Below are 18,038 nucleotides of genomic sequence, written 5' to 3'. Positions count from 1 at the left end.
AGGACTAGGCCAGGCTGACATCAAGACCCTCACCCAGGTCTCCTGTGTGGGCAGCAGGGGCCAAACACTGGGGCCGTCTTCTGCTTTGCCCAGTTGCATGGAGAGGGAGCTGGATTGGAAGGGAAGCAGCTGGGACCCTGGCATAGCTAACCCTGTGTGCCTCAGTGCCAGCCCTCGGAGTGGTTTTTTTTTTTTTTTTTTTTAAGATTTATTCATTTTATTACAGCCAGATATACAGAGAGGAGGAGAGACAGAGAGGAAGATCTTCCGTCCGATGATTCACTCCCCAAGTGAGCCGCAACGGGCTGATGCGCGCCGATCTGAAGCCAGGAACCAGGAACCTCTTCGGGTCTCCCACGCGGGTGCAGGGTCCCAATGCATTGGGCCGTCCTCGACTGCTTTCCCAGGCCCCAAGCAGGGAGCTGGATGGGAAGTGGAGCTGCCGGGATTAGAACCAGCACCCATATGGGATCCCGGGGCTTTCAAGGTGAGGACTTTAGCCACTAGGCCATGGCGCCGGGCCCCCTCGGAGTGGTTTTTAAAGCACGTGTTCCTAAAATGGAGAATTTAATTATCCTTTGGTCATATGTTTTGTATTTTCTCTGAAACAATTTAAGCAAGATTTTAGCTTGTGAGCTTCTGCTTCTCTGCTGTTGCGATGCTTGCTGTAGTACATACTGGGAATAAATGTGTTAAATAGATCAGGTTTCAGAAGGGAGAGTCATGGGTTTTGTTGCTGCGCTTTATCATCTAGTATGCCAGAGGAAATGTGCTCCAGAGAGTCTAGCTTCATATTGGCACACATTTTTTAACTTTCCTTTTTAAGAAAGGCTGCTATCAATTTTCTTCCTCAACTGTGAATTCTAGATTATTTATTTTACCAATCATCTGCAATATTTAAATTTCAGACAACCTAATGCGTGTACTCTGGAAGCAGACTACTAGGATTCAAATTCTGATTTGGCTATTATGAATTTTTTAAAAAGATATATTATTGGAAAGGCAGATTCACAGAGAGGAGAGACAGAAAGATCTTCCATCTGCTGATTTACTCCCCAAATGCCTGCAACGGCCAGAGCTGAGCAGATCAGGAGCCAGGAGCATCTTCTGGGTCTCTAACGTGAGTGCTGGGTCCTAAGGACATGGGTCATGCTCTACTGCTTTCCAGGCCACAAGCAGGGAGTTGAATTGAAAGTAGAACAGGTGGGACATGTGGGGTGCCGGCAGTTGAAGGTGGGGAATTAGCCTGTTAAGCCTTGGTTTAGGTTCCTGTTAGTTATGAATATTGACAACTTTAATCTCTATACCTTCTCTGTAAAATAGTGGTAATAAATATACATATACTATAGGTTTGGCGTGGGGACCACGTGTTGTAAGCACTCTGTTTTTGCAGTCAGTCTCTAGAAGGCTAATTGGGGAGGCTTGAATATCAGTCTGTGGAAAACTGGGAATATGAACTCGGTAGGGAAACATATAATAATTCTATTCCCAAATTTGTATTTTACAGTCTCTTGAAGCATAATATCTGCTTTGACTAGCAGGAATAATTCATTTATGTATTTGAGATGATAAGATATAAACTGGAAGAGTGCCAACCCAGAAAGCCAGGGCAGTGAGCTGGCTTGCTCAATGCATCACATGTTATAAATTAGAATGGATCATGGTCAGCCTGTATTATTGTATCTTAGTCAACTGGTAAAACTTTAAATATTCAATAAGTGTTAAGGATAATCTAAGGAAGCTCTCGGGTGTGTAGTCCCTCACAACTTCTCTCAGTCTTCTTCATTTCATTTCCATTAACAACTAAGACAGAAATTTACCTGCTGAGTCTGTAAGTGATGCATACCCATAATAAACATTAATTTTAAATGTTTGTTGGGGATTATACAGGTGCTTATGAAGGGCAGAAAGGCAGCAATGATCGGCTGTTTTCTCAAAGTCATTTTAGTGTGGACATTTCTGTTTGCAGTGTAGAACAGTTTTCTTGACGTTCTAGCCCTTTCTGCCTTCTCCATGTCCCTGTGCTTTGAGCATGGTTCTAGAAGGCAGCCAGCAGCTCAGAGTTTTCTGTAGATCAGCTCTACTTGAATCGATGTCCTCCCTTTCCCTTTTGTATGGTGGTGATTGTTTTCACTGTTTGCGCTTTGGTGTTGTTACCCTGACTTTCCTATGTGCTTTTAATGTATCTTCCCAGTTTCTTTTCAGTTTGATCTGTTGTTTACTTTTTATTGTTGCTTTTATTTGTGTTTATATACATTTGTGTGAAAAGATAAGAAATAAATTTATCCTTCTACGAATTGGATGCTTTTGTGTGAGCTAATTTGCTTTTAGCCAGAGAATCTAGAATTTCATGCTGTGAAAAAATGGCTCAGTAGTGCAGTTGGTTTCTAGGTCTGTTCTGGTGGCAGGTTTGTGAAGACATTTATTCTGTTTTGGACCTCAGATTGACCAGACATGATATTTCCTTTCATATTGTTTCTTTGATGGCTGCCATTTATTCTCAGTGTATTTTTTTAAAATTATTTTTTGATAATCTTACTTAGTTGATTAGGGAACAAAGTGTCAAGGGCTACAGGGTGAAAGTGGGTAATACCATTGTTTCCACATCAATATCATTTTACCCTGTATCTGGGGTCAGGGAAAAAAACAAAGGGAAAAGCCCCACCCAACCTCCCACCCATCCCAGATCCCCAACGGGAGGCGTGCTCTGAGGGTCCTGCTCATACAGTTTTGATAGTTCATCAGTTCTGGACTGCTGCCAATCTCTCAGTTCCAGTCGCAGTGAACCCTATTCAGAATCCACCCACTGACAGTCTGTTCATGGTTGGGGTTCTGAGATCAGCCGTTCAGTTGGAGGGATCTCCAAAGAAACTTTTATATGTTTTTTTTCCACATTTGGATCACTAGTTTTTTTTTTTAATTCCCATGAGATATAAAGGCTTTGTGGTAATTACTGGGAATCTCCTGCACATTTTTTCTTTATATTTATGCTTGTGTTATAAGCTGGTATTTTTGTGCTTCTATATTAACTTGTTCGTTTACAAATATTTATTTTTATTTGAAAATCAGAGTTTTGGAGAGAAGGAAAGGCAGAGAGAGAGAGAGATCTCTTCCAGCGCTGGTTAACTCCCCGATTGCCAGAACTGAGCCCATCCCAGGCAAAGAGAGAGATCTCTTCCAACGCTGGTTAACTCCCCGATTGCCAGAGCTGAGCCCATCCCAGGCAAAGAACCCGGAGCTTCCTCCAGGTCTCCACATGGGTGTAAGGGCCCAAAGACTTGAGCCGTCCTCGCCTATTTTCCCAGGCTGTAAGCAGGGAGCTGGATTAGAAGTGGAGCAGCCAGGACATGAGCCAATGCCCATATAGAATGCCAGCACCACAGGTAGAAGCTTAGCTTACTATGTCATGATGCCAACCCTAGACTTTTTTTTTTTAAGATTTATTTTATTACAAAGTCAGATATTCAGAGAGAGGAGGAGAGACAGAGAGTAAGATCTTCCGTCCGATGATTCACTCCCCAAGTGACCTGCAATGGCCGGTGAGCGCCGATTCGAAGCCGGGAGCCAGGAGTCTTCTTCCAGGTCTCCCACGCGGGTACAGGGTCCCAATGCATTGGGCCGTCCTCGACTGCTTTCCCAGGCCCCAAGCAGGGAGCTGGATGGGAAGTGGAGCTGCCAGGATTAGAACCAGCGCCCATATGGGATCCCGGTGCGTTTAAGGCGAGGACTTTAGCCACTAGGCTATGCCGCCGGGCCCAACCCTAGGCTTTTTTAAATTGGTTTTAAGGATAAAGGTTTGACCCTAATTATTGATGATTTTATTAAATATTTTTTAAGTGTTATGAGGTTTTTTTTTTTTTTTTTGAAAGGCAGATTTACAGAAAGAAGGAGAGGAGAAAGAACTTGTGCTGATTCACTCTCCACGTGGCTGCAGTGGCTGAGCTCAGCTGATCCAAAGGCAGGAGCCAGGAGTTTGTTTCGGTGTCCCGTGAGGGTGCATGGTCAGGCCATCCTCTACTGCTTTCCCAAGCCACAGCAGGGAGCTGAATGTGAAGTGGAGCAACTGGGGCATGAACCAGTGCCCATATGGGATTTTGGCACTTCTAAGGCGAAGATTAGCCAATTGAGCCATCATGCTCGGCCTGTGTTATGACTTTTCTAAGTTTGTGTGTGTGTCTTTATGTAATATAGTGAAATATTTGCCATTTTGTAGTCTCGATAGGTGAGACGGTCAAAATTGGAGATCTTTCCTGTAGAATCAAATTCAGAGTGTACAGTTGTTTCAAAAATGATGTTTCTGTGTACCAGGAATGAGGTTGTTCTAGTTGTGAAGGATTGCACTAATGTAATGACTGGGGGAGTCAGTGGGGGGCAGAAGCTTGGAAGGGAAATTCTGGGGCCTGTGGAACTGTATCGTGGCATAATAAGATAATTTTAAAGGTTGCTATTGTAACCTGACAGGACCAAGTCTTTGGCATTTTAAGAAGATCGTAGAAACATTTGACTAGAACAAGCTCACAGTTTGTGCATTGCTTGTACTTTGCTGTGTAGAAACTTTGTAGCTTTGTGATGGTTAATAAATACCACATTTATAAAGCAATTAATGTGGTTCCAGGGACAGAAAAGAAGGTTGGACAACTTTTCCTTTTGTTCACTGTCCTTTAATTATCTTTGTAGGGAAATGCTAATTTAATGAGCAAACTATAAAAAGCTGAAAAGTATAGATTCACGTATGCGGACTAGAGAGTTTTTCAATCCATATTGTTTTGTGATGAAACAAGCACCTCTTTGTTATTTAGCTCAAGTGAGTATCCATTTTATGAAATGCTTGGGACCAAAAATGATTTACGTTTGAGATTTTTTTATCTACCTGTCTGTCGATCTGGAAGACAGGTCTGGAGGGGAGGGAGGCAGGAATCTAGAAGCTCATCATGATCCCCACCTGAGTAGCAGGGGCCCAAGCGTCGGGCCGCCTGCTGCTGCTGTCCCTGCTGCTGCTGCCCCGGTGTCGGGAAGCTGGGCTGGATGCAGAGGAGCCAGAAGTCCAGCTGACACCGATCTGGAATGCTGTTGTCGCAGCTGGCAGTGTAACCCGTGTGCCGCAGCTCTGGCCCAGGTGTTGGAATGTTTAGAATTTTAGAATATTTCCATGGACTTTACCACCTTAGAGTCTGAAAATGTGCACTTGAAATTGTTCTAAAATGGAAGAGTGAGTGAAATTTGATGCACAGAGAGGGTGCTGAATTGTTGTTTTGAGATGTAATTACCTACTGTTGTATGTTTTTATATTAAAATAACTTGTAATCTAGTGGCTGTCCCTCAGTTGCACATCATTTAAAGATAGAGGTTCATTTTCTTGATTAATTCAAGCCACTGTTAATACCTATTTTTCCCCATAAATATGAACTCAAAATCTGTATCATTTGTGAAATAGGAAGTAACTGGATTAGGTACTCTCAACTTGAACTATGGGAACTAAAGGTAAGAACTGCTATTTGATCCAATACTATTCTTCAGGAGTTCAGGTATAACACTAGGACAGTAGCTGCATTAACTATTGCTGGTTTGTGGCTTACAGGATTATCTATACATATTTTGCTCCCAAGCTGTAGTGTATTATTTGTTTCTTTTTGTTTCAAGGTTTGTATCTGTGTGTGTTGTTGCTGTGCTGTAACGTTATGTTTTTTGTGAAATTGGAGAGACAGGGCTTCTGTCTTCCAGTCCACACACTGGCCAGGGAGCTGAAGCTGGGAGTCAGGAACTCTACCACGGCCTCCCATCACTTGAGTCCAACTACCGTCTCCCAGGGACTTGCCTACCCGGAAGCTGCCTTTAGGACCACAGCTGGACGATAGGCACTCCGCTGTGGAACAGGGGCTCCTAACTGCCAGGCCAGATGCCCATCTGGCATCTCAGTACTGCTGAAAAGACAGAGTAGTTATTTTACAAAAAGATATAAAGCAAGTGTGATATGGTCAACTTAGAAAAGTTGATCTTGTTTACTATAGTTTACTTGCTAACTAGTGTATAGGGAAAGTTCATTTTTAAGAAATAGAGAACTCGGTCAATAAACAGATTTACTTAATATGGAAAATGGCAACTGTAAAACAATAGATTTTCTTACAAGTAAGCTAGTTTTCCTTCATATACATACATCAACATTAGAGTAGAATTTATTCAAATCCTAAGCTGAGCAGCCTTCATTGTGTTACTTAGCCTAGCCTTTCTCTTTTTTAATTTTTCAAAGTCTTTTTTTGAAAGGCAGAGTCGCACGAGAGAAGGAAAAGCAGAGAAAGTGATTTTCCCATCTGTTGGCTCACTCCCCAGAAGGCCAGCGTGGCCGGAGCTGAACCAGTCTGAAGCCGGGGGCTGGGAGCTGCTTCCAGGTCTCCTGTGGGGTGCAGGGTCCCAAGGATTTGAACCATTCTCTGGTGCTTTCCTGGGTATGAGCAGGGTGCTGGATCAGCAATGGAATAGCCGGGACACTTCCCAGCATCCATATAGGATACTGCAACTACAAGTAGAGGCTTAGCTACTGAGCCACGGCCCCGGCCCCATTGTTCCTCGGTAATAAGGAACAATACATCAGAATTGTGAGGATTAATTAGACCATTCGTTTAGGAAGAATTAGTATAATTAGAGAGTACTCATTCTTTATTAGTATATTGAAGAAGACTTGTTTTTGGATTCTATTACTATTAAAAAATTCAGATTTTCCCATTAAAATGAATATTTGCTGGTTCTTCAGTAAGCAATATGTTATCATTCCTTTGTATGGCATCCTACATCTGTTCCTTAAAGAAGATTATGATTCAGAATCTTTATCATGAATACATAATTGCAGAGAAAGAAAAAAAATAGGGATTCTTTGGGCAAATTCCTAACTGAACTTTTTATTAAAGAAGATCTTATTAATGTGTTTAACTTACTGATATAGTGTTGCTATAGCAAGAAATATGTAGGTGGCTCTTAACAGTTTTGTTCCCTATCTTTCTTTCTTTTTCGAACAGGGTTTGTGGATGCACTTAGATGTTTGCAATGAGCACTGTGGCTGGCATGCCCCAGTGTTTTGGATACCAATGCATAGGACTCCATAGTAATCGGATTTACCAGAGGCGAACGTCATGAGCATAGTGATCCCACTGGGGGTTGACACAGCAGAGACGTCATTCCTGGAAATGGCTGCAGGCTCAGAGTAAGTGTTTAAAGGTTTGTCTTGTCTTGGTTTTAAGGAAAGGCAAAATATTCCATAGTTGTCTTAGCATAACCAAGCAGTTTATTTGCTATGAAAGCATAAACTTTGCTATAAAACATGAATTTTGTCATGTTTTCTGAACTCTTGACTAAAACATTAGAAGTTTAAAGCAAAAATGCCTACAGCTACGATCAGTTTGTGTTGAGAAACACACTTCCCATCTGCTTTAACTCCCAAGTACCTGCGATCGGGGGCACTCAGTCGGCTCCCCCGTGTCACTAGAGGGACCCAGCTGTTGGTGCCATCACTCTGCCTACCAGGATTATGTTTATAAATAACTTGTGTGTTTTCCTAGTTGTTTTGATATTTGCTAATCATTGGCATGAATCAGACTGCAGATGGAGCCTGACCTTGTGGTGAGCTGACGTGAGCCACTGTTTGGGGTGCTCCGCATCCTCTGTCAGTGTGCTCCTGTGAGTCTCGGCTGCTCCCCTTCCAGAGCGGCTTCCTGCTGATGTGCCTGGGAAGGCTGCAGACGAAGGCTCAAGTGCGTCAGTCTCTGCTGTTCATGTGCGAAAGCCCAGCTGCAGCTCTCGGCATCTGCGTGATCCAGCCCTGGCCACTTGAGCCGTGAATCAGCAGCTGGGTGGGCGCTCTACTGCTCCGCCTTTCAAGTAAACGCACGTATCTACTCAAAAAGAAAAAAAAAAAAAAAACAAAAGAATCAAGATAATATTACTTTTAGTCTAAAGTCTACCATATTTATACTGAAAGTAATTTGGTTTAAATGTTAATTTACTATTACATTGTACTTTTAACAACTTATGGTTGCATTGTGACATATTTAAATGCAGGTTGAATTGAAAAGCAAAATTAAATCATTTTAGGGCCCAGCACAGTAGCCTAGTGGCTAAAGTCTTCACCTTGTGTGTGCTGGAAGGGAAAAAAAAAATTCTTGCTGCTTAAAAAATTTTTAAATAGGATAAACAGAGTATTTCCTAAAAAATAATTATTTTGACAACTTATATTTTCAGAGGAACCATTTCTTTCATGGTGTAGTCAGGTAAGCCACCACCTGCAAAATAGCAGGGACCCCAGCAAGTGCATCTGAAATAACTAACCTTGGGGACCTGCACCTTGGCTTAGTGAGTTAAGTTGCCACCTGCAGTGCCAGCAACCCATTCAAGTCCCAGCTGCTCCACTTTTTTTTTTTTTTTTAAATGATTTATTTATTTCTATTGGAAAGGCAGATACACAGAGAGGAGGAGAGACAGAAATATCTTCCATCTGCTGGTTCACTCCCTAAGTGGCTGCGATGGCCAGAGCTGAGCCAATCCGAAGCCAGGAACCAGGAGCTCCTCCAGGTCTCCCACGCGGGTGCAGGGTCCCAAGGCTTTGGGCCGGCCTCAACTGCCTTCCCAGGCCATAGGCAGAGAGCTGGATGGGAAGCGGGGCTGCCAGAATTAGAACTGGCATCCATATGGGATCCCGGTGTGTGCAAGGCGGGGATTTTGGCCACTAGGCTACTGCGCCAGACTTAGAGAAACCATTTCTGCTGGATTTGTAAGACAGGGTTACAGAGAGGTGAGGAGAGACGTTTTCATCCACTGTTCATTTCTTGGTTGGTGATGCCTCGATCAGTCTGAACCAGGAACTCCATATAGATCTCCTACAGGGAGTAAAGGGACTCACGCGCTTGAGCCTTCATCTGCTGCCTCCCAGGCACTTCAGCAGGAATCCAGCTCGGGAGTTAGCAGCCGGACGGGAGCACCCAACGGCTGCCTTGCCCTCTTGTACACCGCACCTGCCTCTGACCAGCCCGACCGTCTCCTTTGATACTGAGTTATTACTGTGGAGATTGTTTTTGGAACCACAAGGGGTTTAAGTGATTGTTAAGGGCTGGAAAATGGCTTACATTGTGCCACAAAACTGACACAGTGTGGTATTTGAGAGCCTTTTTTGTGGTGTTGTGATGTAGCAGGCTAACCCTCTTCCTGAGACACTGGCATCCCATATGGATCTGACTCCCAGCTGCTGCACCCGGTTGCCTGCTAATGTACATGGGAAAGCAGCCGAGGAAGACTCAAGTACTGGGGTCCCTGCACCCCTTTGGGAGGCCTGCACGGAGTTCTGACCTCTGGACTTGGGCCTGTCCCAGCCCAGCCCCAGATGGTAGGACCATCTGAGGAGTGAACTTCATTCAAGTATTAAGGATTTATGCATTTATTTGAAAGGAAGACTTATATATATATATATATATATATATATATATATATATATATATAGAGAGAGAGAGAGAGAGAGAGAGAGAGAGAGAGAGAGAGAGAACGCACGAGCTCTTGCATGTACTTGTTCATTTCTCAAGTGTCTGCAACAGCCAAGGCTGGGCCAAGACAAAGCCCATCTGAGTCTCCCATGTGGGAGGCTCAAGCCCTGGAGCCAGCTTGGGCTGCTTTCCCAGGTGCATTGGCAGGGCTCGATCTGAAGCAGAGCAGGCAGCACTCCTGGTGCCATTCCTGTGAGTGCTAGCATCAGAGGATGTGTCTCAGCCTGCAGCATCCCAGTGCAGGTAGATACCAGTTAGAGCATCTATGCATATTGTTTGCTTCCTGGAAATACCGCAACCAGCCATTTTAGGGCTTTGGTTTTTGAAATTAATCTGTTACATTATCTGAGACTCACCTGTGCTGTATTTCTTTTTTCTTTTTCATTTTCATTTTATCAGAGAAGCAAAGAGGAGCAAGAGGCAGAGAATCTTCTGAATCACTCCCCAAATGCCCAGCAGTAGCCAGCACTGGCCAGGCTGAAGCTAGGATCCCAGAATTCAGTGTGGGTCTTCTGTGTAGTTGGCAGAGGCCCGGGTACTTGAGCCATCATCTGCTGCCTGCCAGGATGCACATTAGCAGGAGGCTGGATCAGAAGTGGAGCCAGGACTCAAACTAAACACTCTGATATGGGGTGCAGTCGTCCCAAGCGGTGATTGAACTGCCCAGCTTTGTGCCTTGATTCTGTGTCTAGCATGTGTACTCAGGTAATTGACAAGCAGAACAAAACCTTCTATTAATCATCTAGACAAATGGTTAAATAGCTTAGTCAAAGGGGACAGTGAGAGAAGTAGGTGCCTGTCTGTTTTCTTTGTTGAATGCATTTACAGATTTATAGAATTACTGTGGTTTATAGTATGGACTTAAATCTTTCTGGTACAAGTCTGGCCATTTTTTACTATGCAAAGATAATTGAATTTATATGTGATTATAGAATTACTTTTCTGTCAAGAAATATTTTTTTTCCCGTGCCTCATAAAAGTCTAATGTCAGGCGAGCAAGTTATCGCTACTTAGAGGATATATAGTATAGTGGTGCCTATTTTTTTTTTAATGAAACAATTGTTAGTATTTTTGTTTAATTTTCAGACTTAAATTCTGTCTTTTAAATAAAACCTGGAAGCTTAAAAAGACCCCAAAACCACATTCTCCATCCCCTTCCAACATCAGCTTTTTGAGCTACTTTTATCAGAAATTCTGGGGACTGGCATTGAGGCATAGCCAGTTAAGCTCCCACCTGGGATGCCAATACTCCATATGGGTGCCTGTTGGAAAACCTGGCCGCTCCACTTCCAGTGCAGGTCCGTGCTAATGCATCTGGGAGAGCAGCAGAGGATGGCTGAGGTACTTACTTGGGCCTGTTTGTCACCTTTCTGGGAGACATGTATGAAGCTGCTGGCTTGGCTTCAACCTGGTCCGTCCCTGACTGTTGGAGCCTTTTGCGTAGTGAATCCCTGGATGGAAGATCTCTTTCTCTCAGTTTTTACCTCTCTCCCTGCTAATCTTTCAAATAAATAAGTAAATCTTTTAAAAATAAATTTTAATGTAAGTGGTGTTAATTCTAAGTTCAGATACATACTCAAGGTTGTAGTTGTATAAGGTGTAGGAGGTCGAGGGACAGGCGCATGGGACTGGCTCCCTGGTACATGTTGTTGGAGGCCTCCGTGAATCTACAATTATTTCAAAGTGAAAAACTTAACAAAAGAATTAAGTTATATTGTATTCATGTGGCTATATACTTTCACTAAGTCTGTTACTTTATACAAAAGATTATACTGCCTGGCCCAGCACAGTAGCCTCTAGTGGCTGGGGTCCTCGCCTTACGTGTTCCAGGATCCCATATGGACACTGGTTCTGATCCCGGCAGCCCCGCTTCCCATCCAGCTCCCTGCTTGTGGCCTGGGAATGCACTCGAGGATGGCCCAAAGCCTTGGGACCCTGCACCCCCATGGGAGACCCAGAAGAGGCCTGGCTCCCAGCTTTGGATAGGCTCAGCTCCAGCTGTTGCGGCTGCTTGGGGAGTGAATCAACAGACAGAAGAGCTTCCTCGCTTATTGCATGGGTTTGTAGGGAAGGACTAACATTTCAAGAGGAAGCACATTTTCTGTCATTATGATAAACATGAGTGAGGGCAGGCTTTTGGAGTAGCAGTTAAGATGCTGCTTGAGGAGCGTGCGTGTGAGTCCTCTGCTGTCAGTTCCCACTTCCAGCTAATGGATGCGGTTGGTGGTGGCTCAGGTCAGCTGGTCCCTGCCACCTATGTGGGAGGCCTGAATTACATTCCTGGCTCTGACTTTGTCATGGCCTTCTTTTGTGGACACGGAGGCAGTAAAGCATCAGAAGGGGCATCTCTCTTCCCTGTTGCTTTGTGCCTTCAAATAAACAATTAAATGAATTGATTTTTAAAATCAGATAAGTACAAAATGTTATTAGAAAGTGAAGTGTAAAATTTTATCCTTATTATTGATGAAATTATAATCAGTTAAGAATCAGAACTGTAGACCACAGCTGTCAAATGCAAATATAATTTGAGTTATGTGTCGTTATAAATTTTCTGATTCCTATGCTAAGAAGTCATAAGAAAAAGTACAATCTATATATTTTTTGTTTAACTGAACATATCCAAAGTATTATCTCAGCATATAATCATTATAAAAACATGAATGAGATTTTTTTCCCACCTCTCCATTCAGACAAGCCCCATTTTAGATATTTGTTAGCAGGTGTGTCTAGCTACTCAGGCTACATAAGAAGGTGGAAACTCAGAGGAGCGAAGAGCAGTTAGTTGTGAAAGGCCAGAAGAAGCCTCTTACACGAAGTGGCAGAGGCATAATCTCATACTGATGTTTAATTTTAGGCGTTTTCTGTTAGAGCAAAGATCGTTAGTAATGTTAATGCACAGAGGGCCCAGCACAGTGGCTCGGTGGGTAAATCCTGACCTTGCAAGTGCTGGGATCCCATACGGGCACTAGTTTGTGTCTCAGCTGCTCCATTTCCCATCCTTGTGGACGGGAAAGTAGTAGAGGATGGCCGAAAGCCTTGGGACCCTGTACTTGTATGGGAGAGCCGGAAGAAGCTCCGGGATCCTGACTTCGGATCAGATCAGCTCAGCTCAGGCCACTGCAGCCAGTTAGAGTATGAGCCACTGGATGAAAGATCTTCCTGTCTCTCCTTGCAAATCTGCCTAATAATTTTAAAAAACATGACTACACAGAATGATTTGTATAGCATAGATAGTTCATTTAACATATCGCTAATGTTAGTAGTTCATGGCTTCAGTTTTAGCAGTAGTGAGGTCAGTATAATAAATGCTTCTATGAAGATACTCAGATCCTTGCTCAAGGATAAGGAATTGGAAAACCTAGACTTCATTATCACTACACAGATAGAAAAATTGAGGGTTACATCTTTTTGTCTCTGGCGTTCCAGCCACCTGAATGGTGAGCTAGGTACATAAGCAGAGGAATGGGGAGCGTTTCCGTTCCTCGGAGCTGGAAAGTAGAAGATACGTGGACAAGTTAAGTTTCTGCTTTCCTTGGGGTGGGCATTGTGGTACAGTGCATTAAGCTTCCACTTGGGACACCAACATGCCATTTCAGAGTGCTGGCTCTTGTCCTAGCTACTCCATTTCATGTTCGGTTTCTGTGAATGCACTTGACATGTTGACAGGTCATGCCTCACTGGAGTGCTTGATTGCACCGATGTGGCTTTTGGAGTCACCCTGACTAATCTCTGGTCTAGTTAGGATGCAGCAGGCATTTGGGAGTCAGTCAAGAGATGGAAGCTATCTCCCTCCCTTTCTTTCTCTCTCTTTTAAGGTTTTATTTATTTTTATTCAAAAGACAGATTTATGAAGAAAGGGGGAGACAGAGAAAGAGCATCCATCTATTGGTTCACTCCCCAAATGGCTGCGGTGGCCAGAGCAGAGCTGATCCAAAGCCAGCAACCAGTAGCCTCCCGTGGGTCTCCCTCGAGGGTGCAGGGTGTCAATGCCTTGGGCTGTCCTCCGCTGCTTTCCCAGGCCGCAAGAGGGATGGGAAGTGGAGCAGGCGGGACACAAATTGGCACCCGTTTGGGATGCTGATGCTGGTGGCTGAAGTAGCCAGTTGATCTCTGGTGCTGGCCCCTTTCTCTCTTTCAAATAAATACATTAAAAAGATTGTTTTTTTCTTCTTTCCCAGCTCTTTAAGAAAAAAATTAAGTTACTTTTCTTTCTCTGACACTGGAATTGTGATTGCCAACATTGTATTCCTTATATAATTTTTATTGCTCTCATATTCTTCAGAACCATTAGGAATAATTATAATGAGTTTATATAATTATGTCCATATTTTGGAGAGGACAAATTCATAAATATGACATGCATAAATTAGAGGTAATTGGGAGGAGAACTCCTATTACTCTTTCTGGCAATGTATTAAATTCTGAATATTTGTTAACCAAGTGTTAAAGAGAGATTTGCGTTCTTTCAGTTTTCTCCTGTCACTGCAATGCTTGTCAACCCTTCAACCAAGCCTCCTAATTATTCTAGACTTTACTATTTTCTTTTACAAAAGGAAGCTTGGATTGATACTGATTTGATGTTTTTTGACTCCAGACTTTTGAGATTTAAGACATTTTCAACAGTTAAATTTTGTTGTGGCGTTTGATATTATTCCAGCGTCACTAGAGCCACCTGCTGACAGAATTAATTTTGGGCGTTGGATTTTTGTTCATTTGAATTTGTGCAAGGTTCTAGGATGGTTTGTGTATAATGAAATGTTTAAAGGAGCATTTTTCATCCTGTTTAGCTTTTGCTTTTGATTTCTTTAATTCACTATCAAGGCAGCAATATTTTTTGCGGCTCAAAGTGGTTTGTTCTAGTTTAGAAGTATTTTCATTTAAATGTGGCTTTAATCTGAAAGCATTTTTAAAGTTCTGTGCTAGCATTATGTAGATGTGTTGTAGCTTGTTCATGATGCATGTCATACGATTAAACATGCTTTTGCTCTGAGTTTTTTAACTCTTGGTGCTACCTGCACAGCTTGCGGTGCCATATAACTGCCTGTGACAGGGCGCCATGCAACACTGCCCCCTCATTTAAGCAAACTATGTGACCTCTTAAGCAGCTCAACAAAATATAAGGAGGTAATTTTCCCATTTTTCAGAAGAAATGCTTGTTAAGATGAACAATTTTTCATGTGAATGCGGGGGCCACAGTACTTGGGCTGTCTTCCACACTCTCACAGGCACTTTAGTCAAGAGCTGGATCAGGAGTGGAACAGCTGGGACTCAAACTCATGTCCTGTGGGATGCTGGTGTTGCAGGTGGTGCTTTTACGCACTGAACCAGCCCCTTGCACTTTTTAGGAAAGTTTTTTGTTTTTTGTTTGTTTGTTTTTAGTTTGGCAGGAAAGGCAAGGGCAGACAGAGATCCTTTTTTGTGCTTGATTACTCCCCAGTGCCTACAGTAACTGGGCCTGGGCTGTGCCAAAGCTCGATCCCAGAACCCTGCTGGACCTCTCCTCTGGGTGATAGGGACCGGGTGACTTGCCATATCACCTGTTGCCTCCTGGAGTCGCATCAGCAGGAGGTTAGGGTTAGGAGGGAAATCAGCACTGTCATGGAATACAGAGGCACCCCCAAGCCATCTTAGCCATGGAGCCAAATGCCTGCCCCCGTAATACACTTTTTTCATGAACACATTTTTCGTGAAAACCACACACACAAAATCTTAAAAAGACACTCGTTTAAATTTTATTTATATCTTTTGATACAAATCTTTTTTTGAAATCCTCAAAAAGTTCCTGGAAAGTTCATATTATGTGCGGAGGTTTAGATGCTTCTTGGGGCCCTGAAACTTCCTTCGATGCCTGGGTTTAAGTCCTGCCAGCACCCATGACCCTGACCTGCTTCTGTGTGCGCTGGGAGGCAGCAGGTGGTCACCCCAGTGAGAGATCAGATGGAGTTCCTGGCTCTCAGCTCTGCTCCAGCACAGCCCCAGCCATCACGACCATTGTGGAGCCATCTAGTGGATGGGAGGTCTCCTCTCTTTTCTCTGCCTTTGACATAAATACAATAAATAACTCCAAATTACTTTGAAAGGAGTTGGTCAGCTCAAGCCACAAATCCTGCATGTTTCTTTGATCATTTATTGTAGATCTTGCACGTGCTCTTTAAGGAATTTTAGAAGACCCAGTAATATAAAGCAATCAAAGGCAGTTTGACAGGTATCTATGTATTCATTTACAGTTTTGCACCTCCAGGAGTCCTTGTTATAAAAATAGTATCACATATGCAAGAAAAATATATGAAGTGTTGTTCAATTATATCCATGTACTTTCAGTAGTAAAAATAGAAGCAATTTTTTTTAACAAATAGGGAAACTATTAAATGGGATATGATACATGTATAACACGAAATAAGTCTTAGTACCAAGAGTAAGGTGGATATGTTGATGACTTTTGTTTTATAACAATTCATTCTACTTATTGAAAAGAGGAGTTAGGAAGAGAAAGGTTGGGTCTCCACCTGCTAATTCATTCCCCAAATGGGTACAGGGGCCCAAGCACTTGGGCCATACAAGTAGTATTAAGTTCCAAGGGAAGGTTTGAAATATAAGGGTTGTCATGAAAAGAAAAATCATTGTAAGCGCTGGCTACATCATACAGTAAGGGTGCAGAAACCGATGTAGATTTACCACCACATGAATCAACAGGAATTGGCCAAATTAGGTCTGATGAAGATGGGTATGACTAAAGATGCCAGGAAAGTGATGCATGTAAAACTCTCAGCTAAGAAACGTCTATGTCCTCAACAGTTGGCAGTTGTTAATGCAGGCTTTATCAATTAGTAATTGATTAGTTACCATTACTTAATGGTTACCAGAGTAGAATTGCTGATCCTACTATAGTATAGGCTGCCGTCTGGGTTTTTACAGGTATCCCCACATTCACTGTGAGCTTTTCTGTCCCCTAAATGACATTTCCAAGACCTCTTCTTTCTCAGCAAACTTAACACATACAGGTAAATCTGAACACTGACATGCGCGCCTCACATTCAAGCCAAGATCTTTATACATTCAGCGTGTCGGTAGTCTCGCTTCGACCATTTCCTCTTCAGCACGTACTGCTCGTTGGGCCGCTGGACATATAATGTTTGGTATCTAGTGATTTTTTAAAGTGATACTAGAGAAAGAAACTATTTGAATTTGAAATACTTCTTTTACTTAAAATTTTTATTACATGGACAAGGATTTGCTCCATCTTACCCACAGGATCTCTGCCTGTTGGAAATAGATGTTGTGTTTTTATGAACGGTATTTAGCATATGTCTTTTTAAAATGCAAATGAATAGAATTCTCTTTGATATGCAACTTTCTCTCCTTAGACCAGAATCTGTAGAAGCTAGCCCTGTGGTAGTTGAGAAATCCAACAGTTATCCCCACCAGCTATATACCAGCAGTTCGCATCATTCACACAGTTACATTGGTTTGCCCTATGCGGTAAGTATTAAACATTCCTCTTGAAGAGATTTTTAAAATTTAGAGTTATAAAAGTAGATGTCTATGGTGTTGTGCTCAAAACTGTATCTTTTAGAAGTATAGTTATCTCATATTATCTTAAAAATTAGGTATAAAATTTATAAAATTTTTTTCTTCAGTCTAACCAATTTGGATTTATTTAAGAGAAATGTATACATTAGAAATTCCCTAAAGGTTTTAGTATTGTTGTTTCATAACTTCTCTCGACAGCTGGCTATTACATTCTGCTTTTCAAAAAGACTGTTCTAATTTCCAGAGTAAATTACATAGTCACTGTTTTTTGGCCTGGGTTTTAAGATGAATGCTTTTAAATATATAGCATTGGGTTTACTCAATTAATCCTCTGAAACAGCCTCATAATATTTTTTTTAATTTATAGCTGAAAAAATGTAAGTTTATGTAAGTTAACTTATTCAGTATTACATAGTTTTTAAGAATGTAGATTCAAACATAGTCACAGAACTGATAACATTTGTGATAATGTGGAGGCAAAAGTATGGGAAATTTTCGTTGCCTGAACTAGGATAAAAATTTTCACAACTATCAAGTCCAAGTTGTATCTTACGGTGATCGTGTGTGCTTTTGTTGTTTTGTTATTCCTACATTTCTGTGCATTAACCTCCTACACCTTGTGCTTGCCTCCATTTCCAAGGTGGAGTTGTGAAGCCAGGTTAGGAGGGCTCAGAATGTACAGGTAGAGTTGACGGAGAGAAAGATCTGTCCACTGGTTCACGCCTCACATGACTGCAGTGGTTGGAGCTGAACTGATCTGAAAGGGATCAGGAGCTTCCTCTAGGTCTCCCACATGGGTGCAGGGACTCAAGGACTAAAGCCATCTTCGACTGCCTTTCCAGGTCATAAGTAGGGAGCTGGATTGAAAGCAGAGCAACTGGGACATGAACTGGCAGCCATATGGAGTGCCAGTGCTACAGGCTGAGGCATAGATGGTTATGCCATGGCACCAGTCCCTAATTTTCGTCTTTCAGCTACGTAGTTCCA

At 42.5% G+C, this 18,038-nt stretch overlaps 1 protein-coding gene across 1 annotated transcript in view; it reads left to right on the top strand.

The window, feature by feature from the left end:
• Positions 1-18,038, top strand: part of KMT2E (lysine methyltransferase 2E (inactive)) — a 71,592-nt gene that overhangs the window by 17,984 nt on the left and 35,570 nt on the right. Inside the window, exons 2-3 of the mRNA XM_058657576.1 lie at positions 7,011-7,195; positions 16,886-17,000. Of these exons, the coding sequence (XP_058513559.1) occupies positions 7,125-7,195; positions 16,886-17,000 (186 nt within the window). The 5' untranslated portion in view covers positions 7,011-7,124. The remainder of the gene's footprint in view (positions 1-7,010; positions 7,196-16,885; positions 17,001-18,038) is intronic.

Source organism: Ochotona princeps, chromosome 32 (assembly GCF_030435755.1).
Source record: "Ochotona princeps isolate mOchPri1 chromosome 32, mOchPri1.hap1, whole genome shotgun sequence".
Classification (NCBI taxonomy): Eukaryota; Metazoa; Chordata; class Mammalia; order Lagomorpha; family Ochotonidae; genus Ochotona; species Ochotona princeps.
This window is presented reverse-complemented; position numbering and strand designations above follow the sequence as displayed.